General features: G+C 50.0%; 1 protein-coding gene across 4 annotated transcripts; it reads left to right on the top strand.

Moving 5' to 3' along the window:
• Nucleotides 1–91: 91 nt before the first annotated feature.
• Nucleotides 92–27,055, top strand: STK32A (serine/threonine kinase 32A). 4 transcript variants are annotated; one of them, XM_026858363.1, is made up of 14 exons: nt 269–460; nt 1,680–1,884; nt 2,045–2,226; nt 7,932–7,987; nt 9,179–9,330; nt 10,883–11,056; nt 13,943–13,980; nt 18,846–18,935; nt 21,350–21,447; nt 23,189–23,305; nt 24,142–24,267; nt 24,979–25,107; nt 25,442–25,506; nt 25,839–27,055. In XM_026858363.1, exons 3-14 carry the CDS (start codon nt 2,175–2,177, stop codon nt 25,930–25,932), a joined length of 1,191 nt encoding a protein of 396 aa, XP_026714164.1. In that variant the 5' UTR covers nt 269–460; nt 1,680–1,884; nt 2,045–2,174; the 3' UTR covers nt 25,933–27,055. The 4 variants fall into 4 exon arrangements, with proteins under 4 accessions (XP_026714165.1, XP_026714164.1, XP_026714163.1 ...); XM_026858362.1 differs by having other exon boundaries at nt 269–463; XM_026858364.1 differs by lacking the exons at nt 269–460; nt 1,680–1,884 and adding an exon at nt 92–184.
• Nucleotides 27,056–27,987: the final 932 nt, after the last annotated feature.

The raw sequence follows: 27,987 nt of genomic DNA, 5'->3' as shown, positions 1-27,987 counted from the left end.
ATCCCCTGCAGCATGAGCTTGTTATCCCACCCACCAGAGATGCTTTTATTCCAGCCACTTTGTTATTTTCTTTCTGTGCATAACTGCTGGATCCTCACCCTTGTTGCAGGGGCGCGCAGGCCGTCACCCAGGGGCAGGAGCCGGGGTCCTTCCGAGGGGGAGCCGGCCCGTGCCCAGCGCCCCGGTGAGTTCTGAGCCCTGGGCTGGGTGCCGAGGACAAGTGCGGGCGGGGGGCTCGGGGCGAGCGGGCACGGCCGGGGGTCACGCGGCTCCCGGGGGCGAGAACCGGAGGTGACACCACAGTACTGCTCTCGCCCTTCCCGAGCTTCGCCGCGGCTGCAGGGGAGTTCAGGATAACCGTGAGTTTCTCTGGGACGGAAGCGGTGGGATATCGCCGTGTGTTGCCCTGCTGCGCGGTTTCAGTTCGGTTCAACAGCAGCAGCACGTCGGCAGTGAAAGGGTGGTAAGAGAAGTTCTTTGTGAACCCCTTGCCTCAGGGGTCCTCTTCCGAGGAAGCCCAGTGACGATTCTGACGATGCACCTGCCTGCTCGCCGCGTGTGCCGAGCCCAGGAGCCCCTCCCGGTCCTGCCGGGCCCCTTTCCTCCGCCGGCAGGGCGCTCGGGGGGTGGCGTTCCGCTTTGGTTTTCCCGTGTCTGTTGCGGTACAGTGTGCGGGGCGCGGTGCAGCCGTGCTGGCCGTGGCACCCCGGGCCTGCCCAAGCAGCTCTTTCTCACACCCGTAAGATTTCCAGGCAGGCTGAGGAGACCCCGGCGGAGTGGAGCGAGCGCTCTCACCCAGCACAATGCTAACCGGGAGGTGTTGGTTGTCTTGGCCCAGGGGAAAGTAGCGATTTTGTGACTTTGCGATTTTGTGACTTTGCAGTGTGAAACAGGAAAAGATGTATCATAACTGTACCCTAGGTGCACTTTATAAAGATACAAATCCTAGTGATTATTACTTGGATTAGTTTAACTTCGAGGAACACCTGTGATCTCTCCTCAGAGCTTTTATCTATTGACATATTGTCAAAAAATCATTAAGTTACAGACTCTTATACTAAAAAATGTCCTTGAGCAGCTGGCCTTGTTTGACACCAGTAGGATCACTGTGATATAGAAGCATCAGTATGTTAACCTGACATGGCTATTGCATCTGAAGGTGTATTTTGCCTTTGAAAAGTAAGTCTGGGGCTTGAAAAGGTGCTGCTGTGGCTTTGTTTCAGGCTGAAGACTCAACCTGTTCCCTTCAGAGGCACCAGTGGGGATCATAAACATCTGCTGCTTCATTTGTTTTGTTGTTGGATCTTGTTTCAGTTCTCCGAGATGAGAAATCAAAACTTTAGGTTTTTTAATAGTTTGCACTGGGGGTTTTTTGCCTTTTGTGAAATGCAAACTCCCCTGCTCTTTGCTGGGAATAGAGGTCTGCGTGAGCCGCAGCAGCAGCATGGGTGGGTTGCAGTTGATACCATAAAACATGCTGGAGAGAGTAAGAGCATCTTGTGTGCTGCCTCTGGTCTGTTCTGGACGCCCCTTGGTGGTGCTGGGAGAGACTGGGGAGCACTGAGCACTGATTTTCCATTAAATCTTTTCATTTAAAAAAAAGTATGATTTTGCCTCAAATGAAAGACTTCTGTAACAGCTTAAATCAAAAGGTTGACTCTTTGAATTTCTTCTTATAGAGCTTTTACAGTTCTGTATGACCTCAGGAGTGCCTTTCTGAATTTATTCAGCCAAGTCACTCTGCCCATTTATTTTGGATACTGACCTCACTACAACTGGTCATCGTATGTTGGATGATGCAGCAAACCTGAGCCAGATCCTCAGATCTTGTGGTCTGTTTCCACAGTTCCCTTAGTGGGCGGCTCTCCTGGTCTGGGTTACAAGGTGATGGTGTTGGTGGTTTTCTCTAGTAAACTCCGTTATAATGTGCTTTTTCCCTGATACTCAGTTTTGTCTGAGTATCGCCTCCAGTGATAAATTTGCAAGTTGCAGAATGCTTCTTAATCTTGAACAATGGTGAATTTTTGCCTTCTGTCTTTTCCAGGATGCACCAGCAGAGCTTTGCCCAGGTCTGCTGGGAGTGACCTGTGGGCGACACCCTCCTGGGGACAGCGGCTTCGAGGGTGGTAACGTGGCAGAGACGTGGAGAGCGCTGAGCCTGGGCGGAACACACCATGGGAGCAAACACCTCCAGCAAGTCACCAGCCTTCCGTGAAAGTGAAGACGGTGAGAGCCTTTCCTAGCTGTTGTCTGGGGCTGCAGACTCCACCAGTGCCGAGGTTGGGCGTCGCTGCCAGCTCTGGGCTGGGCTTGCCAACGCCTGGATGTCTTGGTGAAGCCGAGGTGTGTCGAGGCGTGTGGCCGTTGGCCTCCTGCAGAGCTGAGGTCGGGGGGTCCCATCGCCTCCCGGCACTGCAGCCCGGCACCAGCGGGAACTGTCAGCAGCGAGCAAGGTTTGAGGGGTCTCTGGGACGCTGCCAGGCGCTCCGAAAGGGAAGGAATGCTGCTGTGCTGGGGGCAGGGGAGGATCGTTCTGGAGATCAGAGCCCAGGCACTGGGGTGAAGTGTGGCAGGAAGGTAGCCTGAGCCATGTGCCTGCTGTCCCTGCTGCGGGCTCGCTGGGAGAGGCCTGGCCAGCAGCGGCAGAGGCGGAGGCTCTGATGACCACCCAGCCAGGCAGCTCTGCCCGCTGGCACTGGGAGACCAGCATGGGGGCTTGGCCAGCTGGAGAAGGAGAATACACTGCTGAGAGCGGTACTGGAGGCCATCGTCACTGTGCTGCCAAGATTAGAGAGACACTCATTAAAAGGCCATTCCATAAATACATTTACTGTTGCGTGAGTCAGCTTGCTTGCTGCCATATGGGCTTTCACCTAGGTACAATGATAAAATGCATATGTAGGTAGATACAAACACATAGAAATAAAAGTAAAATATATGAGAACCTAGATAACTGGTTAACTGATGTCCTAGAGATAAGAACTCTGGCCAGGGAGGACGTAGTCCCAATTACTGGGGACACAAGGGGAAAAGGAGGGGATATTGGCCCAAACCTAGTCTCTCTCTCGGCTCCTCGAGGAAGGAGGTCTCAAAGAGGAATGCACTGTTGTTGGACGAGCAGTGATTACACCCCGACTAGCACCGTTAAAGCCTCCTGCCCCAGGCTGTGGCCGTCCCGCTGCTCCGTCCCCACACGCAGCTGCCGATGCAGGTGGCTGCTCAGGGAAGGGAACAGTCGTTCTGCATGGGAGCACGTTCCCCTCGCTGTGCCAAACCACCCTGCTCTGATCCAGCCCTTCCCCATGTGTCCCAGTTTGTCATCCCGCAGAGATTTCCCACCTTGGGGTCTGCGTTGGCTGCTGTTGATCTCCGGGCACAAAGGCTGCTGGCACATCGCTCCATCCTGGCGCTGCTGCGCCCGTGCTGCCACCTGCGGCTGTGGGGCTGTGGTGCCCAAGTTACTGATGTGATTGTGATTTTTCTTTGGTTTTCATATTTTTTTCCAGTTACTTCAGTGGAAAAGAAGTCAGTGCTGTGAGGTTTTCCTGGAAATTTTATTCCTGGTGCATCTAAATGCTCAGTATTGGCATCGCTCATAAATAGCTACCTGTGCTCGCCCCGGGTGACTTGCACTTTTCACATTCCTGATCGCCTTCCTCTGGGTGATATGTCCTGGCTGTGAGAATGGCAGTAACAAGTTGAATTTTCCTTGGAGTGGCTGGTCTCTCTACTAAGCCTTTCTCTGGATCTGACATGCTTTGTGCAATATCAGCTCCCGAGAAATAAATAATACCCCAGGCAATGCAGTGACCTGTGCGAGGTGACTGTCCTTGGGGCGGTAAATTTTTTCAGACAGATGATTTGTGAGAGCCAGCTCTGTGCTTGGTCAGGGCTTGGTTTCAGCAGACAAAGCCTGGCAGCATGTGAAGCCCCTGTTAGCTGTGTGGCAATGGGCACCAGCCTTTCCAAGTGTGACACATCATGCCCCCTGCTCGGTGCATTTGTGTGTTGTGCTGGCAAGTCACGGGAAAGGCCCAGGCCTGACCATCTCAAGTGGTTCAGTGTTGGTCTGTTGAGTTTCCGTAGGCTCGGGGATCACCCTTGCACCCAGATACAGTGGCCAGACTGGTGCAGTTGTGCTTGCGTGGCCCTCCAAATATAAAAAGCGGTAGTGTATTTTTTCTCAAAATTAGTCATATTTTAATATACGGGGGGACGAGGGAAACCCAGCTAAAAGAGTCATGTCCCCTATTGACTTTTCCATTATCTTGGCAAATTTGTGACCAGAGACTGTATCGCTCTAGATGTCACAAACTTGTCCTTATTCTAATCTCAATTAAAGCTGCCACAAATTAAGAGCTGCTGGGTGCAGCAGGAAGCAGCACAATGGCTCTCCTGCTTGCTGGCACTGGCAGGTCACTTGGCGGGGCTGCAGCAGGCGCGGAGCGGTCCCACCTCTTCGTCTATGCCACAGCGAGGCTTTTCCTTTGGCACCCGTGTGGGTGTGAACAGCAATAGCGAGGGGTGTGAGTGCCACTGTGCCGGGCAGGCCCCTGTCTCCTCACAGCCCAAATTCCACCTCCGGCAGCTCCGTGCCGTTGTCTGCCTGGTGCTGCTCGCTGGGACACTCCGGGACCCACTGCCGGGGCGGGGGAAGGTCCCTGTCTAACGAGCACTCTGCCTTTGCGCCCAAGAACTGGGGCTGCTTCTCAGAGAACTGTGCTGCGGTGTTCAGGGATTTCATTTCATTACCTCTCAATTTCCTTAAAAATAAAAAAAATTCTGGAAGAGTACTCGGGCAGTTGCAACAAGGTGAAACCTTTTGCAAAACAGGGTTGTCAAGGAGCTGAGTGGTGGGTGAAAACACCTGGATTTCTGTTGTGCCATGGGCACACGACTCCCCTTCCCGTGCCGTTCTGCAGCCGCGGTCTCCCCTCTCCTCCCGCAGCCCAGCCACTCGCTCACAGAGCGCGAGCCCCTCCAGCCGCACACACGGCGCCTGCCGGCCCTCGCTGTGCACGTGCAGTCCTGACGCCTCTGCTATATTTTTCCAAATTGCTGTTGCTATAATTTGGCTCTTTTCTGTGGCACCGTGATTTTGTTGTTCGGGATTTTTTTAAGACGGACTTCTCAAAGGGGCTTTGTTTGCCTTCGGTTGAGGTGGGATGACAGGATTTTCTCTCAGCATTTCCTCTGGGTAGGCACAGTGGTGGGTAATAAGCTAGTGAGATGAAAAGAAGATGTAATAACCAAACAGGTTCAGTGCTGCAAGTTGATCTCAACTCCTGACCTAGTCAGGAAGAGACAGTGTTAAAAGCCAGATTTTGTTTGTGCTGCTTGTGGGCAAAAGGGTGTGGAAAGCTTCCTGGAGGACGACAGCCAGATATTCTCCCCAACTGGCCAAATCTGTTGGAAGACAAAGTAGAAATAGATAGTAGGTGAGGACAACAGCTGGACGAGATGGACGTACATCGTTCCATGGGCCTTTGCCAGCGTCCTCTCCAGCTCACTCTCTGTCTTTACTTGCCCGGGACTGGGCAGAGCGTTGGATGTGTCTGCACTCCGCTGCCTGGCTCTGCACCAGTTCAGCTCCCCAGTGCGTGGGACTCATGTTGCCATTCCTCGTCCTGTGGTAGCACTTGTTTTCCTGAGGCTGCAGAGCAGAGAAGGGAGGGAGGGAATATAACGAAAATGGGGGAAATTGCAGTGGCAAAAGGAAGACAAGTCATAACAGACTGTGCGGTGCTGTGCTGCCCTTACTGGGGCAGGTGACAGCGGTGGGAGGACCTGAGCCCACAGAGCAGTGACCTCTACTCGGCACTTGGAGTCCAGGGGCTTTGGCAGGGTTGATTTATCTCTGATAAGGATGTTTTTTTGTGGATCGTTCTGTATTTTTTAATCTAAATACTGTTCCTTGAACCTGGGTTTAGCAATACAACCCCCACTTTCAAAATGCTGTTTCATGCTTATGCTTCAGCTGCTTCTTTACGGCAATTGTATTATCTTCCTTGGCATCTCTTAAACATAATTTGTCTGAGTTGGCATATCACATGAATTTTCTCTCTGAAGGGCAAATGCTTTGGCTCTTTCTTTGTTTTAGATGCCATCAGGCAGTGAAATGAGGCATGTCAAATCTGTAAAGGTGGATTCAGGACTAAGAGCATGTGTTTTGTTCCTGATTTGGACACCACAAATTTCAGTATTGTTTGGAACTGAGACTCAGGTTTGGCTCGCTGGGAAAACTCGGATAGTAGGAAAGCTAAAAGAGAGGTTAAAATGTGAGCCTACCTAGTTTGAGAGTCTTAAATAAAGAACATGCAATTTAGCTTTCTTACGACCAGCTCAGTTATAGACCCGTGTTTAAAATGTTAATATTAAAAGACAAGGAGGTAGAAGGTGTTACACCTTCGTGAAAGTGTTCCTATTAGAAGACAAGAGACCGAGGGTGTTAACATGCAATCTGGCTGCTGCCTTAGCTCCTCTGGATTTGCAGCTGGCCCAGATGTTAAAGCCTGGCTGCACCTCTGTGCTCTGCTCCGCTCTTGCTGAGCCCCGTGCTGGGTCCTGGTGCTGGGGACCTGAGAGTCCCCCAAGAGTCCCCACTCCCTGCTGCTCCTGCTGCGAGCCTCGCTCTGCAGCAAGAACAGAGGGCTCCTTTCCCCTCTTATTTGTCCCTGCAGGCGATAAGCATCTTTCTTCTCCCTTTGTATTCTGCAGGTATCCACTACCCTTCTCTGGGATGGCCTAACTGGTAAACAGATCCAGTTAAACTCAATCGTTATCGACTCGATATTCACAACTGTTGTTCCAGGTTTGAAAGAGAGGGGCACAAGGCAAACGAACTCCACGATTTCGAGCTCATCACATCGGTGGAACCTCTCAGCTCCAGGGGTCATGCTAATTAAAGCTGATGAGTTGTTATAAATCCATCAGAAGCCTTTCTCTGAGGCCTTGAATGAGCATCTGGGTGGGGTGTAGTTCAGCCAGCAGTGGCTGGTTAAGTAGCGGGTACCTGAGTGTGACCCCCCCAGCTGACGGGTGCTGGGCACCGCGCGGCCACACCAGCATCTCAGAGGAGCCTTAGCAGGAGTCAGAGCACCCTGCCCGGAATCACTGCTTGGGTGCCCTATCCAGCAGTCGGCAGCAGGTTTGAACCAGCACACTTAATCTGTGTTTGCTGGATGGTAATTTGATTTGCTGTTTCTCTGGATCTATTTATTGCCTCAGATGAAGCACAGGCAGCTTCATCCTGGTGCACCAGAAACACTTGATCCGTAGGGTCCTTCAGACCGGCACTTCACAGAACATTCTCCCTTGCTGAGCAGAGAGTCACCTGCCAGCTCCAGCCGGAGGCCGGAAGGTGAAGCGAGACGCATGTTCACGTTCCTCCCTCTCTGTTCCAGCGCACAGTCTGCAGAGCTGCTGCTCTCCTGTTTCCCTTCTGAGCACTCCGGATGCGGAGGGGGGCGAAGCTTGCAGCCAGGGCTGCTGGTTTATCTTGCACAGTTATCCCACAGCGTGGCCTAGAACACCATAAGGATGTGAAGATCCAGCTGCCCATTTTCATCTTTCGCATAGTATAAATGTTTGGACTAAAATACTTTGCATTTGGTTTCAGCAGGAGCAAGATGAGGCTTTCGTGTTTAACAGGCAGGGCAGACCGAAAACATTCACTCGGTGGTTCCTTGCCTGATCTGCCACTGGCAAAGGCTGAGCCAGGGAACTTGCCCTTGCAGCAGAGCTGCAAAGAAAAAAAGGCTGTTAAACACCAAGTTTTAAACAGCATCCAAATCTCCAAAAGCAACAGAAAGTTGCTAGGGTATCCCTTGTTTTTCTCAGCTCTTATCTTATGGGGAAAAAGTAGAAAGAAGGTAATATCATCAAACATTTGCTGAACCATTTAATATTTGAATGTTTGCTCTTTATTGCAGTCACCTTCGACCATTTTGAAATTTTGCGAGCTATTGGGAAGGGCAGCTTTGGAAAAGTAAGTATTTTGTGAACTAATCACCAGTTGGACAGCTGGAATTGTAGCTGATTGAGAAATGGGTGAATTAGAGGCTCACATGAGAGTAAAGAAATAAACCCCTGCATTGTCAGTGAGCTTTGACCTGAGTTTCAACTCCTGGTAATCAAGAAGGGATCAGAGCCTGATTCCTCATCCATTCTGTAGCCACAAATTGTATTACAGGAGATTAAAATGAGAAACTAATAAATCACATGGGCTGAATTTCATTATGTTTCTGGATAACCATTTTCTAAGATTTCCCAGCCATGATGATGCATCTTTATTAAAGAACCACAATCAACGTGATGGGCCTGGCAATTTTTTTAAAAGCATATTTCTCTGTGAAACACAGTGTTTGTTATTAAGCATCAGGTTATGGTCACACATTTTATTTTTATGCTGTTACGGAATTCCCCATTTGTATGTGCTGAGAGAATTCTAGAAGGCCATTTGCCCCTTGGTGTAAAGGCCCACTCATGCCAGAAATGGGTTGTGCCTTAGGTGCAGAGTGTGACAAAAATCTCTAGTCAAAGAGATTTATTTGGTGGTGAAACAAACACTGACTGAAACTTTTCAAATTTGTCCCGAACTCATCAACTGTTGTGGAAATAAATCTGAAAAAACAGTCTGTTTTGTTTTGCACTGCTAAAAACTGAGTCTTTAATTGAAGCAATGTTTTGTTCTAGATTTGGTGAAATATAAGTGTTAATATTCAAACCCCAGTACCCCTAAAAGCCCAATATTCATTGTGAGCTGAATGAAAATTATCAAGAAGGGGGAGATAAGGGCCTGCTCCCCAGTTTCTAACCTGTAGTTCTGTGAGGGAAGGGACTCTTTCAAACAGTAACTGATGTGCGAGGGATGGACGTGACTGAGATTAGTTTGTACTATTAAATAAAATGTTGGCTTGTGTGCAGTCACCTATCTCATATCATTGTGGTGATAAATTCCTTCTCCTCACCTTCCCCCCCTTCCCCCCTCCAGCAAAATTTCTTCTTTGGCTGAAAACTGGGTGAGAGATTTACTGGTGCTGTCCAGTGTTGCAGCATCAACCCACAGAGCTGTGACTTGGCACCTAAAGGCCCTGGAGAACGCTCATGTGACCATATTTTACCTGCCTAAATTTTCTGACAAATCATCTCTGATTTATCCTTTGATTTGCTCACTTAGGTCTGCGTTGTGCAAAAGAACGACACCAAGAAGATGTATGCCATGAAATACATGAATAAACAGAAGTGCGTGGAGCGTAACGAAGTGAGAAATGTTTTCAAGGAGCTGCAGATTATGCAGGGCCTGGAACACCCCTTCCTCGTTAATTTATGGTAAGATATTGCTCCTTTCTTACCGGCACAATTCAGCGCTGTCAGGTGGAGACATCTCTGAGGCCCGGCCAGGAGCGGCGGGTGTCTCGCTGGCGGCGGGTGGGCTGCGTGGTGCTGGTGAGCGTCGCCGATGGCCGGTGGGTGCTCTGGGGAATCCCCCCCTCGCCTTGCTGCCCACCCTGCTCTGAGTACAGCCCAGCACACCGTTGCCTTTCTGGGCTGCCAGCGCATGGTGCTGGCTCACAGGCACTTTTCCATCCCCAACCCCTCCAAGTCCTTCTCCTGGGGGGCTGCTCTCCATCCCCTCCTCGCCCAGCCTGGGTTTGTGCTGGGATTGCCCCGACCTGTGGGCAGGACCTTGCCCTTGGCCTCGTCAAACTCCATGGGGTTGGCCCGTCCCCCCTCTCCAGCCTGCCCAGGTCCCTCTGGATGGCACAGCCCTTCCCTCAGAGTGTCCCCGCACACACAGCTCAGTGTCGGTGGAGAACTTGCAGAGGGTGCCTGGATCCCACCGTCCCTGTCCCCAACAAAGATGTTGAACAGCACCGGTGCCAACCCCGACCCCCAAGGACGTCACTTGTCACTGCTCTGCACTTGGTCACGGAGCATCCACCACAACCATGCAGCCAATGCCCATCCCGAAGAGCTGAGTGGGAGCCCAAGGGGAGCAGACAGCGTTCATCCCGAGCTCCAAGCTGGATTTCCACTGCTGTATCGAGTAACCAATTGCTCGGCCAGCTGGGACTTTGCAGCAAGTGAAGGGAGATTTATGGATGATTTTCACCAAGTGCCAGCACAGACGTGACAGGGGTGGTGTCTGGAGCTGCAGCACTCGTGGTCGGAGGGGCAGCTGTTTCAGCCTGTGACCAGCCTCCCCGGCCACGTGCAGTGCGTGGCAGGGCTGCCACCTCCCTCCTCGTGTCTCCTCAGTGGGAGCGTTTCATTGCTCGTAGCTGCTGGCACCAGCTGTTAAATGCTGAGTAGACAGACCCCTGTGATTCAGGAAGAAGCAATAACTGAGCATTAGTATGAGGTCCTCCCCAACATAAAAATGTGTGGTCTGCACCTCCTGGACCCTTTCTGGTCTGTGCTGGCAGTCACTGCCCCTTGCATCCCACACAGACACACCTGGGAGCCGTGCTGCCTGCCAGCCTCCTGCCATCTCCTGTCACAGCCCTTAGCAGGAGGAGATGAGCAGCAATCTGCGTTGGAGTGAGGGGTTTGGGGGTTGGATGTGGCTTTGCTTTTGAAGTGGCTGTTAGTAACACGTTCACATTAAAACACTGGATTCCTGTTCCTCTAGTGAGCCTGCTGGTCATTGTTCAGACAAACTGCTCTGGCTCTTTACATATCTGAAGCTAAATTATTGTAATCTCATGTATGACAATAGGAGCTTAGTTGCAGTGGGAAAGGGGTCATGGAATGGTCATGAAATTTTTCTTCCCCAAGTGAAAAAGTTCCAAGAAATGATGAGTATTCCCAGAGCTACCATATGTCCCTTTATAACCTGTCTTTTTTCAGTATTGTCATCCTTGAACCCTTGCCATTTTAGGTACTCGTTCCAGGATGAAGAAGATATGTTTATGGTTGTAGACTTGCTGCTTGGAGGGGACCTGCGTTACCATCTCCAACAAAATGTGCGGTTCCAAGAAGGCACCGTGAAGCTCTTCATCTGTGAGCTGGTGCTGGCCCTTGACTACCTCCAGAGCAGGCACATCATCCACAGGTCAGTGGGGACCTCATGGCTGGGCTGGTGCCTGTGAGCTCTGGTAGGGGCAGGCTTCTTCCTCTTTGACATGAAAGGGCAAATAGATGCTTAAGAGCTAAACAAAATATTCTCCACATACATTTGCTTTTATGTAAAACACTAGGCTTCCCGGAGAAGCCATCTCATAGACAACTGAGAGCGTCTTATTTCTCCCCCTGGGATAGCTATGATACAGCTTATTTGATTTGTTTGCTGATCCTGCAAAAAGCTGTCTCTAATAGATTTAATTAGCTGTAGCTCATTAGCTGGTCCAGGGGGATTAGGTGTCAGCATTCAGAATTCCCTGCTGTCACACTCGAAGGGGTCTCTCCCTTTTGCTCCCCGCTCTGTACCGTGCTGAAAGATGAGGAATGGGACCAAACACAGCTTTTTTCTCTGTGAGGTTAAATTCCCCTCTAGAAGTGGCAAGTTTCTTTTTGGCTACCAAGAGTTTTCATGGCGAGTTAAAACATATCTGAGCTCTTCCCACACATTCAAAGACCTGCAAAATAAGAGGAGGTAGAGCTATTCCGTGGTTGGAGAGGCAGGGTTTGGCAGTGCAGACCTCTAGGGTCTGAGGGTTCTGACTTAGTAGATGCTAACAGGTGTGCAAACAGGGAGGGACTAGCAGAGGGTTAAAGGCAAGGAGAAGATAATTTCATTTATAAACATCACTCCAGAAGAGCATTCGTGTGAATATAAAAATAAAGCATGGTACAAAATTCAAACCCCTGGTAGTTAGCAGGAAGGAACACGCCATGAACAGGCGTTAATCTTCACCAGCCCTTCAACCTGTTCATGGCTGCAGCGTTTGGCTGCTGATTCTGAGACACGAACACAGAAAGGCTGGTGCTCAGTGTGCCCGCAGTGAGCCCCCGCCCCGAGCACCCAGAGGTTCTGGAGCCCGACCTCCCTGGGGACAGCTCCCACTTTCTCAGGAGTCTCGTCTTTCCTGCTGCTTGTTTTGTTTTGTACCCGCACAGGGCTCTTGATGACCCGAGCTTGGCAGGCAGCTGCCCCGTTCCGCTGCGGCGGCCTGGGACACCAGCACCAGCAATGGGTGGGCAGGAGTGAAACACGGCGAGGGCAGACGGGGCTGTCCCTGTCCTGGGCAGCGAGGGGTAAATCCTCCCACTGCTGCCTTGGCCTGGGCAGGCTGAGTGGGGCACAGGCCCAAGGGAAGCGCAGGGAGGAAATCCTTCTCTAGTAGTGATGTATTACAGTCAGTGCTCATAGGACTGGGGGGCCAGAGGTTCCTCATGATCCAACGCTGCAGGGAAGACTGTTCCTCGTAGGGATGAAGGAGGCAGGAGCACGGGGGTCCCGGGGCTGTGGGCCCCGTTCTGGGCCATGTCCCTGCTCTCACGTCAGCATTACCGAAGGGGGTGCGAAGAGGACAGACAAAAGGCAAAACTCCTGGGCATTCCCAGAGGGTTGTGTGTAAATATAGGTGGGATAGGCTGAGGTTTAGGCTGCAGTGTGTATTTCAGGGAGCTATACATGCTTAAGGTGAATCGTGTATGGCAGAGTTATTCAAATAACGCTGTAATGCAAGTTGTTTAATTAACAGCGTAACCCAGTGGGACAGTATGATATTGTAAAGTGACTCTGCTGAGTCAATTACACTACAACATCTGTAAATGGGAACATCAGGAGACAGAAAAGGGAATCCTTATTTTGTCTGAACATAGCTGTGCAGAGCCAGCAAACAGCCTGATGGCTGGAATTATTTCCCACCTACATGTAGAAGAGTGGGAAAAACTTGTTATATTTTCAGGCTAGGAAATGGTATAACTAGTTTCTAAAAAATATATATGCAAATAATCAATAAACAAAATTATCCCTGTTCATTGCTTGCATCCTGGGAATGATCTCACTGTGCTGGAGTAGTTCCACAGGCTGCATACCAGACTGAGATCAGAAAAGGCTCCAGTGGAAATAAAAAGAATATTTTTAAAAGGTTGAAAACTGGGTAAGAAACGAAACTCCATCTTTATGGTTAATTTCAAAACTGAAAAATACTTTTGTATCAAGGGATTAAAAGAATCTGGTTTTTTTCAAACTCTTTTTGCTAAAACATTTCTTAAAGTTTTTGGTCAAAGTAATGTTTTCTCAAAAATACCAAGTGTGTCATGGCTGTGTTTCGCTTCTGCCCACCCGGACTGCTCAGCCCTAGCCCGTGGCACAGTTCTGTACCTACGGGGAGAACCAGCCGCTTGCCTGCACCCCCTCCTCCCTCTGCTCTCTTGATTAAATGGCCAGGTGCTGGCTCCACCTGATAGCAGGTGAATGGGGACTGGTGTAATGACCTCATTAAAAACAACTAATGACTTGTAAAGTCACTCAGGTGGACACAGGAGGCATATCAGGTGTGTACGTTTTCTGCCTTCCACAGAAAGGTAGAGGTATTATTGTTTTGGTTGGCGTTTGTTTTTTTTTAGTTCAGGAACAAAACCTGTGGACAACCCATTTGTTTCTGGAACAAAGATGTTAAAACTATTTGGTTTTTATTGAGTAAATGGGGAACAGCTCTCAACAGAGTACTGAAACAGATTAAGAAATAAAAGGAGGAAAAAGAGAAAAGGAAGCTCTGATATTGTAGGTGGACTGCCAGTCCAAACCTCAGTGGCCTTCACAGCCATAGCCCTGTACCACTGTTTCTGCTTTTGTGGTTCGATCAGCCTTCCTCTTATCCCTAAACCAGACCCTGCAGGAACATCAGAGCTGAAGAGCGCAGCAAAGGCACCTTCCAGGGCTGATGTCTCTGTCAGGGCGTCCCTCCGTAGCCAGGGCTTTCCTGCAGTGCCTCCAGCCATGCTTCCTGCAGGCTAATGGCTGTCTCCCTTTCTCTGCCTTTTTTCTTAGAGACATCAAGCCTGACAACATTTTACTGGATGAGCATGGTAAGTGCCAGTTGCTTTGCGGTCGTGCGTATGCATAAAAGCAGGGTCAGTTAAAGTTTAGGTGCTTGCTGGTTTTCTCACTGTGTGTTGCTTTCTCTCCCTCAGTTCAGTTAGGAACAGGACTGTGCTTTCATTGCTGTCCTTTGCTTTCTGAGTGGCTGCATCTTGTGCCTTCAGGGCCCTGGGCACCCTGTGATGCTGTGGTATTTCTGGGGTGCCTTAGTCTTCAGTCAGCACCCCCTCTGACTGGTGTCTCTGGTGTCCCTTGGGCCGCTTGTGGTCAGGTGTCTAGCAGACCTTAGTTTAAGACCTTCTTGGCTCTTGCTTAAAACTTAATCAAATTGTGATCATTTGAATTGAAATGCTCATGTAATTGCATTTGGCTGTGTGTAATGTATGCTCACAAATAGAATGAAGTATGGTTGAATAGTTACTCTTCATTCAGGTATTTTCTTCTTCCTTGAGTATTTGACATTGGGAGGGAGCTCCAAAGAGGATTTGGGGCTAAGTCTATTATAGATGTTGCTATCATTTTTTCTTTAGTCTTTTTCTCAGGAAAAACTCTTAACTATACTCTTGTATTACTCTCTAGACACATATTTTTTTGTCCTGGCAAAGCTCTCACAGTGAAGAGTTGTCTGATATTTATTAGCTTTTAGCTCATTAGAAAAACGCTTTGTCATTTCCTAGTTTTTGAAAATCCGTGTAACTGGCTTGCTGTGAGAAATCTTCATTAGCAGCTACAGCAAGGCACTCAGAGAGGGAGAGTCAGTGCAGGGACAAGGTGTTTCTGAATTCGTTATCACTTCAGAGGCTGCAATAGAGATGCTGAAGCTCCTGAGGAATTGCTGTGGCTATTGTGTGTGACTAGGGTTGCCTGGCAGCACCTTGAGCCCAGACTCTACCCGTTTTGCATATGACCTCTAATTTCAGAGTGCTAGCTAATTATTTATTTAGGAGCTGTCAGTAAAGCTGCTTCTGCCTCCAAGTGCAGCAGCCTCTCTCCTGCCTCACTCGGCACTTCTGCCCTTGCCTCGTGCACAGCCCCATGCAGGGGCATGTACTCGCCCCCAGGCTCCCCCGGCCAGGGCTGTGCAGGGCCACATCCCCTCAGTCCTCACCAGCAGACACTCTCGGGTGACCTGTCACCATCTTCCAGGAACCCCTGTGCCCCGTAGGACTGGGGCAGCACAGCTGCCGAGAGGGAGCTGGAAGCACCAGAGCTGTGGAAATGTAGGTCAGCATTCCCCAGAGAGGTAAAAAACAGAGGGGAGGAAGCTCTGCTTGTCTCTGCATTTGCCTTCAGTTCAGCAGGACATAACCTGCAAACTTCTGTAATGACACTGCAATTTTGGTTGATTTTTGAGCCTATTCTCTGCTCGCTGTGATGTTTTAACTGTCTGTTGCAGAGGTTTCAGAGTTATTTTCTGTGGATGTGCCCCTGACTTCAGTGTCCTGCTGACTATGACTTGCAGTATTTCTTTTCTTCATCCATGGCAGCAAAGGTGTGTCCTCTCATGCATACAGAAAGCTTTGTGCAGACACAGTTCAGGTTTTTCTTATCCCCAGAGCAACTGCTGTTGTAGCATGTTTATCTATATTTAGCCCAGTAGATTGTGCTTGTTTCTCAGTATCTCTTTCCCGTAGAATGGAGCTGCAGCTCCCCACTCTCTCTCCTCTCCCTTCACCAGGCTTTCACAACTGTGATCACAAAACATATGCTATTTGCTAACATCAATTTTTTATACTGTTCCTGACTGACACCTGTCCCCTGTGAGTGTGGCGCACCTGGAGGCCTTCAGCAATCGGGCTTTGTCCTTCATTTTCTAGACTCTTCCTGCCCCTTGACTCTTTGTCACATCTTCCTTTCCAGCTGTGAGTCCTTCACCCTTTCAGATTTACATGTCGAAAGGTGCCCATGTCTGATACAAACTGTAGCCCCCTTTTTGCTGCCATTACTCGCTGACGAGGCTGCAGGAGCCCTTGTGCACATCCTCTGATCTTTGTGTAGGAGGCGGGTGTGAGTTTTCTGCCTCTCGTGATGCCACACGTTGAAATGGGTTGTCCTGCTGCTGACTCTCATGAACGTGACACCATTTGCCTCTGTCACCCTGCTTGGTGACAATCTGTATTACCATATCCATTTCAGCTAAGAAATTAAAGTGAGCCATAAATAAAGTGGAATATCGAGCAAGTGTGTGTCTGTGCAATAAATCAAGCGGTTGTTCAACATCAGAGATTGGGATCAGGTCCCACAGTGAAAAATTCCTCAGCAGATGACCACCTTCAACAGTTATTCCAAGCACAAAGTGATTTTCTCCTTTAATAAGTCTATTGATTTGGCTCAGTGACAGCACAGCTCACCTGTGAGTAAAAGACTATAACAGATGGCAGTTTCCAGGAATTGTGACTAATTCATCAGGAGTTTTTGGCTAGGTCATTTGTCTAATAAAATTGAAGGAAAGCTCAGTTTTATCTCTAGGAAAACTGAGAGGTGTTTTGCAAGAGCCCTGTAGTGGCTTTGCTCAGTATTGTTCCTTGTACCACTGTCAAAAGGTTCTCGAGGGCAGCGCCAGGAGGGGTGAGTTTGTGCCGAGGCAGGTGCTGTGCGCGGGGCCCCTCTGCTCTCTCATCCCAGCCCAGTCTGTCCGAGAACCTCCGTACCCTGCAGCTCTCATGTCTCTTGTTTCATATTCTTTGAAATGTTATCTTCATTGAATCTGCAGGTTTTATATTTTTTGCACAAAAGATGCTCTAGAAAGGTGAAGGAATTATGTAGTAACAGGTGCTGGATATAGTAAGAACATTCTTTGCCTTAATGCAGAACCGAGGGCTTGATTCGAAAGTGCCAGTTTCAGGCAGACAGGATGAGCTTTGGGCAGGACCTGGGTCCTGGCCTACAGCTCTGGCTGGGCTGTCTCAAAACCGGCTGCAGTTAGTTGCTGAGCAATCAGGAGAACACAGGCCTGAGAGTCTGAGCCTAGAGCCTGGCAGCAACACCCAGCACATCCCTGCTGTTTCCAGTAGCTGCCACCGCGGGTCACCCAGGACACCCCGTTCTGTAATGCTGCCGCCGCTGCTCAGCCTCTCGCACCATCTGGATCCGCCTTCCTCAGCATCACTGCCTTGATTTGGTAATTTCCAAGTGGGCTAGTTCATAAACCGTGGTATTTATCTGAAGAGAGTCATTTAAAAGATGCATCCAGAGAAAGGGATGTTTGTGCTTGGAATATCAAATTCTTAATCAGTCTTTATGATTCCTATTTAGGAAAGCAGCTCAGGGCAAAGCGGAGCGAGAGCTAGAGATGAGACAGAGAGCAATGCAAGGACGTAGAGGACAGGACAGTCGTATGTCAGTCTGTTCTCTGAGGCAGTCCCCAGCCATTTGACGCCCGTTCTGTAGCGTGCAGACTGAGGAAGAGCAGGCCTGGCTGGTGTAAGCAGCAAGGAGGGACACCCCGCTCGGGCATGTGTGCTCCGGGGTGCTGCTGCGGGGTGCGGGGAGGAGGCTCCTGTGCTTTGCCCACACACATCTTGGAGAGATGCAGGCAGGAGCCTGCACGTGATACAGTGTTGTTAGGTAAAAATCACAAATTCTACTTTTATTCCACAGATTTTTCTCAACTAGATCAGATAGTTGCAGCAGGCAAACTTGTATCATGGTTCTCATAAAACAGATAGATAGGCACAACTGTAAAGATTTACTTAAATGTTTCTTAGCATGCAGAGGTGACAATGGGAATTCATTACCAAAGCAGCAGCTTTTAGACATATAAATGTGATCTTATTCTGCTTTATCTCGAGAACTAAAGCTGCAATGAATTTCTAGCTGTTGAAGCTAATGACCGAGGGAAGTGTTGTCATAGCACCTCCGCTCTTCGGTTAGAGGAAACAGCAGCGATTCAGCCACCCTCTGTCCATGCCGAGGAGGGCGGTGAGGCGGCAAAACAACATACAAAACATCTGATGCTTTTGGTAACGAGCCCACCCTTGTCAGGGATGAGCAGGTGCCTTGGGAGAAGATGCAGGAGGCCAGGAGGAAGAGAAGACTGCCTGCATTTAATCCGAAGAATTAGGCTGCACTAACACACAAGTTTCAAAGCAGTTCTCTGCCGTGAAGCCAGCCTTGTATTGATCACCTGTGCTGCAGTGCGTGCTTGGTCTGCTCCCCGGTACCAGTTCAGTGAATAAGGAATAATAATGAAGTGCTTGGAAAAAAGAAAAAGTTCAAGCAGAAGATCAGGCAAGAGCTAGGTGGAAGCATTTCCTTTCTCATCCCTGCAAATCACATCCACCTCATTTCCTTTTCAGTTTGCAGGCAGCAGTTGTGTGTGTCGTAGCAGTGACAGCAGAAACCATTCCTCCCCCCAAGCTGGGTTTTCACGATGTCTGAATTTCTTGCGCGAGGCTCTTTTGCTGCCAAAGGTGTTTTGTTCCATTCTAGAGACATCCTCTGTGGAGGAAAACAGAGAGAGTGCTTATTACCTGCAACACCAAAGGGCAAGTAGCTAGAAAGCCAAAAATATCAAGGATTTTTTTTTTTTTTCCAAAAGCATAGTGGAATTTTTTCTGTAAGAAGAGTTCAATTCTCTTTTCCTCCAAATTTAGGATGATTCAAAACAATCATCATTAAATGATCTCTTGGAGAACTCCATTTTTTTCTCCCCAAAGGGTAAATTTGATGTAACAACATATATTTGTAACCAATGTGCAAGCTGAAATATTTTCTATCAGTTCCGCCACCAGAATCTTTTTTTTCTGGAAACTCCTTTCCATACAGTATTTTACTTTAAGTATCTGATTTAAAGCTGTTTTTCATGTGAAATTAAAGCAAATCAGGTTACACATTAACCTCTGTCTTTCAGGACACGTTCACATCACCGATTTCAATATTGCCACAATGCTGACTAAGGAAATACAAGTCACCACCATTGCTGGCACGAAGCCGTATATGGGTAAGAACCAAGGACAATTATGTTCTATCGAGTTACCATTTTATGGGCTTGTTTGACAGCTGTCGTGAGATACAGATGAAATCCTTTTTGATGAGAGTTTGAACTCTTCTCCTGGTTTGTTTAAGATGAGGAGCAACCTTGCGAGGTGCTGGGGGGGGCGTGGCAGGAGCCCCTCTCTGGTCACACCCTGATGCAGCTGGAAAATGTGCATCTGTCTACTGATTTGACACCACAGAGCGAAGCACACGTACTGCGAAGGCAAATTTTAGTGCTGTTATGCCATTCTGTGCAGCACGGGTTTGATTATAAAATAAGATAGTTACATTCTTGAGATCTCGGAGCTTTTCACGAACAGCGGCCAAGCCATGTAGCGAAGATTAAATGCTCTTGCTACCCTTGAGAAGTAAGATGAAGCACAGAGGCTTGTATTTGGTCCCTCAGTACATTAGCACAAGTCTTAAGCTACTGCATTGCTAGCAAGAATATGAATTTTTATATGAACTGGCTGCTTTAAAACCTAGCATTACTCTGTGCTGAGGCCAAGTGAGTGGATTTAAGGCTTGAATCAGAGAGAAATGTCCTGAGCTAATGCTAAAGAACTGTGCAAACATGACACAGGAGAGTCCTTTTAACTATAAGTTCAACTTTCTTAACTAATCAAAACCACTGAAAAGCATTTCTCTACAGGCAACACAACCCCTCCCACACAAAATACCTACTTTCATATACAGCAGCACTGTCTCAGACCTAAGTAACAGAGCCTCCCTACAGCTGTTGCCTTGGGGCAATCCCCTGGGAATCTCCTTTTCATCAAGATGACCAAGTTGACCTTGCACCTTTGCATCACCAGTGTGATCCCTTTAAAAAGGCAAACATGCACAGAAAAGAAAGCAGGGCTGCCTGGGTTTTTTAGAGCAATTCTTGCCTCCCAGCTCACACAAAAATCCTACAGTACTTTTTTCCTTACTCTCAAAAGGGAAATCTATTGGCCAAGAAAGAACATTTCAGTCTGTGCCTCCACCCACTTCCTATTAGCCCGGTAGCCTCCTCCTAAGAAGCTGTGGTGCTCAGGCTTCGTTCAGTTAAAATTTGCTTTTCCCTGCCAAGGGTGCAGTTGGCACTATGTCTGCGTTTACGCTGCATATTAATGTTTCTACAGAGCTGCTTTCATTCACTGTGTGAGGCTGTTTAGGCTCTGCCAGATTGAAGTACTTTAAATATGAACAAAGAGATGTGAGTGGGATGGAAGCAGCTTTCCAACATGATGATCTACTAAGCAGAGCAGCTTTCTGGGGGAGGCGAGGAGATACTCAGGCCAATTTTATGGTTGGATGCAGTGAATTTGGGTTGGTCCTTGTCCCAGAGCCCATTAACTGTGGGATAACAGGCAGGTCCTACGTCAGTAAAAGTTTATTCTTTCTGGGATCTGGGAGCAGAGAAGCACAGAGAGATCCACATGGAGGGGACAGGGGGTCTCTGTGGTTCCCTGGGAATAGGATCACAGCAGCTCTGGGAGGGCTCTGTGCTGGGACGGTTGGAGTTTTGGTGTAGGAAATTAATTGGGTCTGGTGAATCTCTTTGTGATTACAGGAGCTGGAATAAAGCATTCTGTAATCCAAATGAATTGGATTGTGCTTGTTGAACAGTAACTGTTCCAGTTACAAAGGGGATAGCACACCTGTTTCTCAAGGACATCCCATCATTTACACACACTAACCAATTAAGTTTTGTAACAGTCCACTGAAGCAGAGATTATGGACAGTCCCATTTCACCAGTGGGGAAAGACACAGAGGAGCTGAGGCGCTTGTTTGGCTTTTAACAGAGTAGAGAATGTTTCACACCGTGCTAACTCCACGCGTAACGCGCAGAGTCAAGGTTTTGGGGAGTATCTGTTCCCAGGGCAGGTGAATATCTGGGACGAGCTGGCGTGCTGGGATCTGGGTCAGGCCTGGCTCACACCCCGCCGGGCTCGGTGCCGTGCGGGACGCGAGGTCAGCCGCTCCCGCTGTGAGCAGCCACAGTGGCTTGCAGGGAAGCTCAGGGTGGTTTGCACCCGCGGGGTTTGCTCTTCTCTCTGCGCTGAGGCTCCTCGGAGTGGGATCTTTCTGCACTGCAAGGCTGAGACAGCGGGCAAGGAACCCAACAGAGGCCAAAAGGTGAATTGCTGCAAGGAAACCCATGCGTTCTGATTCGTGTCCACCTCAGGAGTGTCTCGGTAAAGGACTAGTCTACCAGCCATATGCCATTGGTTTGAAGGAAAAATCTGAAATTATCAGAGGTAGTGAGCATTATGCTGATTTGTGTCCTAGGCAGACTGGCGGGGCTGCTCTCTGTGGCATGAATCAAGCATCTGTGTTGCTCATTTCCACTTTCATTGCAGCAAGGCAAACTTTCCTTTTTCTGTGTTTCGCAGCACCTGAAATGTTTAACTCCACAAAACCCACCGGCTATTCCTTCGCCGTGGACTGGTGGTCCCTGGGGATCACTGCCTACGAGCTGCTCAGGACCCGGGTACTGTGCGCGCGGCTCCCGTCCGTCTCTTTCCTCACACGCTCTGTTGGGAAGGTTGATGCTTTGTAACAGGGGTGAAGGGGCCGAACCAAGCTCAAGGCTTGCAGGGTTATTACAGCACAGGAAGCAGAAACCACACCTTTGCCAGGGTTCTTGTGATCACAGCTGAGGGCTCAAACGGTCACGATACAGAATGGTGTGTCACAGCGGTTCCCTGCTGCGCCCCGGGGTTGGTGTAAGCTGGGCAAGGCAACAACTGACAGCTCCCAAACTGGGCTGCAGTGTGATTTACTTTGAGCTCCCATCCAGCAAAGAAAAAACGAAAACTTGAAAAAAAAAATCTGATGTCTCTTATAGTAAGAGTGAGCAGTTTGAGCAAAAGCAAACTGCAATGTGTAAATTATTAATAAAGCACAACCCCTGCCTGTCCTGTCAGTGCTCTGCCTGTAACCCAGGTAAGGTTGGGGGCCTTGTAGGCAGACGGTCAGGTTAGTGTTTTGGAACTGTTGTGTAAAAAAAGTGGGACAAAATTGTTTAAATTTCATTCTTCTAAGCAAAAGGTTGTTTAAAATCTTGAGGCTAGGAAACTTCTTTCAGTACAAGTCTGCAAAACATTTTTTTAAGAAACTCTATCATCATTCTTTGCAGAATGCCTAAAAAAATATTTTGATGAATCTATTTTAAATAACAGATTTTTCAAATGAAATTGCATGTCTTGAATTGTGAGCAATCAAGCTAGTTCACATTAAGGGGCTATGACTGACCTGCTGGGTAGCTGATGCCATGTGCCCCCTGTAGGCCTGCTGTGTAACATTTGAGTTTTCGGTTTGTCACGTTCAGTGGGTGGCAGGACTGTGCATCACGGTGGCTTTTGACTCGTCGGCACTATTCCCAAAGGTGGGAACAGAAACACCCGCGGGTGTTCACACCCGAGGGCTGAGCCTGGCGAGGTGGTGGCGCCTGTGGCACAGGGGGTGGTCACCTCGGGGTCCACCCAGTGCCAGTACACGTTCAGCACAATGGTTTGATCTCACAATTTATAGGTACTATTTTTCAAGTGTACTTTTAACACCCTCACCTCCCAAAACGCCGTAAAAGTCTGGGAGTCAAACATCTTTCAAAATGGAGGCACCCTACCATCGTGAGTTCTCCCTCTGCGCGAGGCAGTGGTGCTCTGGGGTGTGCCCGTGGAGGTGACGTTCCCAGCAGGGTGGCGGGGGCCACACATTGCCCCTCGGGTCAGGCCGGTGCTGGCGGGTGGCTCAGGGCCGTGTGCCGCTCCGCTGGCGGGCGCCTGCGCCCTGGAGCTGTCGGTGGGAGCGGTCCTGCTCCTCCACACGTGTGTCAGCTCCAGCCTGAGTGAAGAACTGAGACCAGGGGCGCGTTTTGCAGGGAGCGTTGGGGGTGCTCTAACCACAGCGCTGTATGTATGGAATCCATTCTGATCGCCCCTTAAGATACAAACAGCGAAAAGGCCAAGAAAACCCAAGCTGGCTGATGACTCTAACCCTTGGGCTTTGCCTTCTGTCTGTGCTCATTAAATATCTCGCTGTTATTGTTGTTACTGCTGACATTACTGTTTTTATTTCAACTGAGCTGCAATCACACAGGGAGAGACTTCCAACGGGAGGCTTGGGGAGTGTACGGAGAGACTTTGAAGCTTCTTTACTCTGAAAAGATTACCCAAGGAGTCTGAAAAAACAGATAAATTAAAATGCTTTCCTTGTGGCATTTTTCACAGAGGCCGTATCACATTCGCTCCAACACTTCCATAAATGAAATGGCTCACGTGTTGAGGACGGTGCCGGTGATGTACCCTGCCGCCTGGTCCGCGGGGATGGTGGCTCTGCTCAGCAGGGTGAGGGCAGCCGCGGCCCGGCCGGGAGCCACGGCCCTCCGTGGTGCTTCGCAGCAGGTCGTGGGGAGTCAGACTGTGTCCAGAGCCAGGGGACCCTCAGGAGACCCTCAGGGCACCGCCTGACCAACACCGGGTGGCTTTAGCGCTGGGGTGGGAGCGGGGAGCGGCGCTGGGTCCGGCGGGGCTGAGCTCCTGCGGGCGAGCACGGCTGCTGCGGAGGCACCCGCCTCCTCTAAGGGCACGCGCAGCCTTTGCTTCCAGAGCTGCTCTGTACCTTTGCCTCTCTGCGATGACATAGCTTAGCATAGGTATTAATACATGTATCCATAAATTTGGAAAAAAAACACCTGCTTTTTAAAAAAAAATTAAAAACCCATTTTTCCCAGTAATGAAAAGATTTGCAAGAAGTGCTGATACTATTGAAATCCTTTGACACCATGTGGTTTATGCACCATTGCATTTTTAATAAAGCTGTTACCAAAATTGCTTCAAAATCATTACTGGGATCATTTTGAAGCTGGAGTCACGTTTGAAGTGAAGCCGTATCTTCAATACACAAAACTGTTGCTTGACAGTGTCAGACACGGTTTGCCTGCAGCGGCAGCAGAGCTGAAATACTGGACCCAGGGTAACAGCACTAGCTGCAGACTTTGGAAAAATATGCAAATAGTTTTCTAACTTTCAAATAAGTGTAGGCAATAAAGTAGTAGTTAATGTAGCTTTCATCTGGTTTTATCTGGTGTAACTCTGCACAGACTCACCCCTGTGTACCTAATCTCTGATTCTGCCTCTCAGGGTCTCACTTTCTCTCCTCTTCCATTTAACTCTCGCTGCAGTTGCTTGAGCCGAACCCCGAGAAGCGTTTTTCTCAGCTGAAGGATATCCAGGACTTTCCATACCTGTCAGATGTGAACTGGGATGCTGTTCTCCAGAAAAGGATAACTCCAGAATTCATTCCCACGGTGAGGCAATTTGATTTTAAGAGGTTCTCAGTGTGCCCAGGCGTCACACACGGGGCACCAGGTCACGGGCCCCTCAGAGCCCCGCTCCCCCCAGCCCCTCAGATGCAGAAACCTCACGAGCAGGCGCGGGCTCGTTACCCTGCAGGTCACCCACCATTTTATCATCATTGTTTCTCCTCTGATGACTGTCCCTAACAAACCCATTGTTTGTAGCAAAACAACGCATTCGGTAGACAAGTGTTTCTGATCCTTTTTTAATTAGTTTAAAACAGCAGAGAAGTAACATAACCCTTGGGAAAATCATCCAAGGAGTGTTGTGTACAGCGTTACTCCTGCTGCTTTTCAGCCAAATAAAAGTTGAGCTAAACTATGAATATTTGTTAACTGTATGTATTTTCCCCCTCTGTGGCTGGTTTTCTCTCTGGTGGGTGCACGCTTTAAAACCAGTTTTGCAGGCTGCTGTGCTCCTCTGCAGTGGCACAGCCCAGCTGAGACACAGCCACGTCCTCGCTCAAAGAGAGCAATTGTCGCACCTTGCCAGCGTCCCCTGACTGAAGGAACTGATGAAATGAGAAGTGCAGCAGGTGTTCTGGCTGTGTCTGCAGTTGTAATTATTTTTTACAAAGTGCAGCTCCCAGATGCAGTCTGATTTATGAAAGACTCTTCGAGATAGGCTCTGATCACTTAAGACCACCTCTCTTTCCCCTCCAGAAAGGCAGACTGAACTGTGACCCAACCTTTGAACTGGAAGAAATGATCCTAGAATCCAAACCTCTTCACAAGAAAAAAAAGCGCTTGGCTAAGAAGGAGAAAGACACCAGCAAAAGCAATTCCTCCCAGGTGAGAGCAAGCAGGTACAAGCACATGGTCAAGGGAGTCTCATTTTCCAAGAAAGCTGATTGCCATCTACACGGCCACAGCAAACTGTTTAAACAGAGCAGTTTTTCCCTTGTGACCAGCCTTATCCCCAAACTCTTCTGCATCTTCCCTTTGATGGGAGGCAGCACGTGTAAGCACCAGTTTTGTATGAGGAGGGTTAGTGCTGTTCTCCCCACTGCAGTGCCCCATACCTAAAGATACCTTTACATCTCCCTGAAACTGTCCTTGTAACACCTTTCTGTGTCAACTGGAAATTTATTCCCCATCTCTTTATTTTTCTGTTTGAATGTGGAAGGCCTGCCACCTTCAAAAGCACCTAGAGATGCTCCAGAGGGACTTCATTGTTTTCAACAGAGAAAAGTAAGTACTGGTGCAGAGGCAGCACAAGAGACTGGTCCTTGCCAGAGCCTTTGGCAGACCTGGGCTTTGGGCAAACGCTGCACATGTGGCTTTAGGAGCTCGCTGAGGAGAGCAGGTGCTGGTGGCTGGCGGCTGAGCGCTGGGCTCAGGGCCCCAAAGGGCAGTGACTGCCCCGTTCCTGCAGGCAGTGTCACTGCGAGGGGCTGGGGGCAGCAGGGCCCAGCACAGCCCCTGTGGGGATCGGGGTGCTCCCAGGCAGCCGCAGCACTGCGTGGGCCCTGGCATGGCCTGGCCTTTCCCTCACAGCTCGACTGTCCCTTTCTCTCCCTAAGGGTGAGGCACCGCTGCAGCGACAGCCAGGAGACCATAACGCTGCCCAAAAGCAGAGGCACGTACAAGGAGGGCAGCCAGAACAACCACCTCTGAGAGCCGCACGGCCCTGCTGGAGCGTTCCTGGTGGGCCAGTGCACACCCACCTGCACCCCTGCGCAGCGCTGGCCCACGGGCTGGCCCACGGGACGCTGAGGGTAGCCCAGGGCAGGGTGGCCAGGCGGGAGCTGGGGCACCCGCTGCCTTCCACCCCACAGCCTAGCCGTGGGGGGAGAGGCCGTGGGAGCTGCCCCCATGATTTGCTGCCGTCAGTTAGACTGGGACCCTGTTATTTTGCCTTTCATGGTGGCAGGAATGGCGTACAGAGGGATGAGGTTTCCGTAGTCACCCTCTTGCCTTGGCTGGTGTCACAGCCCGTGGTGCCGCCTGCCGCGCCGGTGGTCCCAGCGCTGTCACCCGTGGGGTCGGTTGTGGTGGCGGCTCTGTGGCAGCGCTGGGGGTCTTGGGACCCCACACGGGCTCATGGGCACCTGCTCCAGGGGGAAGAGGCCGCTCCTGGCTGCGGGGTCTCCGCCGGTGCGTCACGACAAGGGTGGCCTTTGCCAGCGCCTGTGAGCGGGGGCACGGAGGGATGGGAGGGGCAGCGACCGCCTCCCTTGCTGGGAGGGAGCAGCAGAGGTTTCCCGTCCGTCTCCTCTCTCCCCACACGGGTTCCTGTGCCCGTTCCCGGCAGAGCGGGGCTGCAGTGGTGGGTTGGAGCCTGCAGATGGGTGTGGAGGTGATGAGGCAACGACCGGCCCTGGTGAATAACCAGCGTTCAGATGCTTTTCCAGGCCAGCCCGAAAAACCCACTCATCAGCACAGGAAGCTGCTGCAGCTCCCTGAATCCAATGGGGTTTGGCTTCCAGCACCAGAGGTAAATCTGGATTTGTGTTTTTCATCTATCTGCCATTGGAATCGTGCTTGATCTGGCGTTTGCAGGACCAGCTGTCCTGGTGCAGTCCTTGCCAAGGCTGAGATTGGCCACAGCCAATCGGTCGAGCTGGGACTGATGCTGTGATTCAGATGCTTTGGCAGACCCGAGGTTTCACCCCCTTATTCACCTTTTTTCCTGTTCTCAGCAATACAGTGAATGCGTGATAAAGCATTTGCCTCCCATTTACCCAAAGCTGTTCTTTCTATCCCCTGTGCCTTCCTGTCTGCCTAAATCTGATCAACTGAAAAAAAATAAAAGCCAACAGCCAACGAAGGGCTCCTTCCCAGTTGCTCAAAAGCCCGTGTTACTGCAGTGGTCACTTGTGGGGGGAGGCAGCACGGGTGTGCTGAGAGCTCCCCGGGAGGGGTCAGAGCTCCGCTGGTGCTTCCCCTCCATCCTCTGCTCTTTGTTCGGCCCCGCAGGGGCTGCGGGGCCAGGTGGGGCCGGGAGGGACAGTGCCAACAGCTGGACCTGTGTCCCCCCAGCCTGGCACCGGGGGTCAAGGAGAGGCTCAGGCACAGAAACGCGTGTGAGGGCACAGGCGAGGCCCCGAGCCCGGCTCCGCTGCTGCAGAACTGCTGCTGTAAGGCCGAGTGCAGCAAAACCCTCGGGAACTGAAATGGTAAGAACATTGCAGCTTTAAAAATTCCCCAGACTTCTAAAACCATCTCTCCCTTCCCCTCTTCCTCCATAAAGAGAGTCACAGTGTCAGCTTAATCGCTACCAGGCAACAGGGAAGAGCTGTAATTACTTGATCGCAGAACTGCACAAAACTTCTAAGTATGAGCAGCCTTCCCCACCCCTGGCACAACTGTTCTGGCACGGCCCCTGAAGGGCTGCAGCGTGGACAGCTTGTCCTGTCTGAGCTGCAGGCATGTAAAAGTAAATATTTCGAGGTCAAATACTTAAGAAAGAAAAAAGAAAAAAGTGTATTTATTTAGCACAGCCTAAACTGACAATTTTTGTAGTGTTTAATAAACAAGTTTTTTTGCATGCTTTGCAAGCTTTAGAAGGCTGCGACCCTCTGAGAGAAGGGGAGTGTTTAGCTCCCAGGTGCCCACAGAAACCGGCCCGCGGTGGCCAGGGCAGGCAGCAGGCCGGGACCAAGCGCAGAGGCGGGCGCGGCCGAGGCGCCGTTTCGTCGGTACCTTCGCTTCTGCCCCACAGCAACACCC

This window comes from Athene cunicularia (genome assembly GCF_003259725.1).
Source record: "Athene cunicularia isolate RWA chromosome 13 unlocalized genomic scaffold, athCun1 chr13_part1, whole genome shotgun sequence".
In the NCBI taxonomy this organism is placed as follows: domain Eukaryota; kingdom Metazoa; phylum Chordata; class Aves; order Strigiformes; family Strigidae; genus Athene; species Athene cunicularia.
This window is presented reverse-complemented; position numbering and strand designations above follow the sequence as displayed.

Coding starts and splice junctions, on each gene's coding strand:
- STK32A (XM_026858364.1), top strand. CDS start 2,175: ATGGGAGCAAACACCTCCAGCAAGTCACCAGCCTTCCGTGAAAGTGAA. Junction 2,227..7,931: donor CTTCCGTGAAAGTGAAGACG/GTGAGAGCCTTT, acceptor TCTTTATTGCAG/TCACCTTCGACCATTTTGAA. Junction 24,268..24,978: donor CTCCAGAATTCATTCCCACG/GTGAGGCAATTT, acceptor TTTCCCCTCCAG/AAAGGCAGACTGAACTGTGA.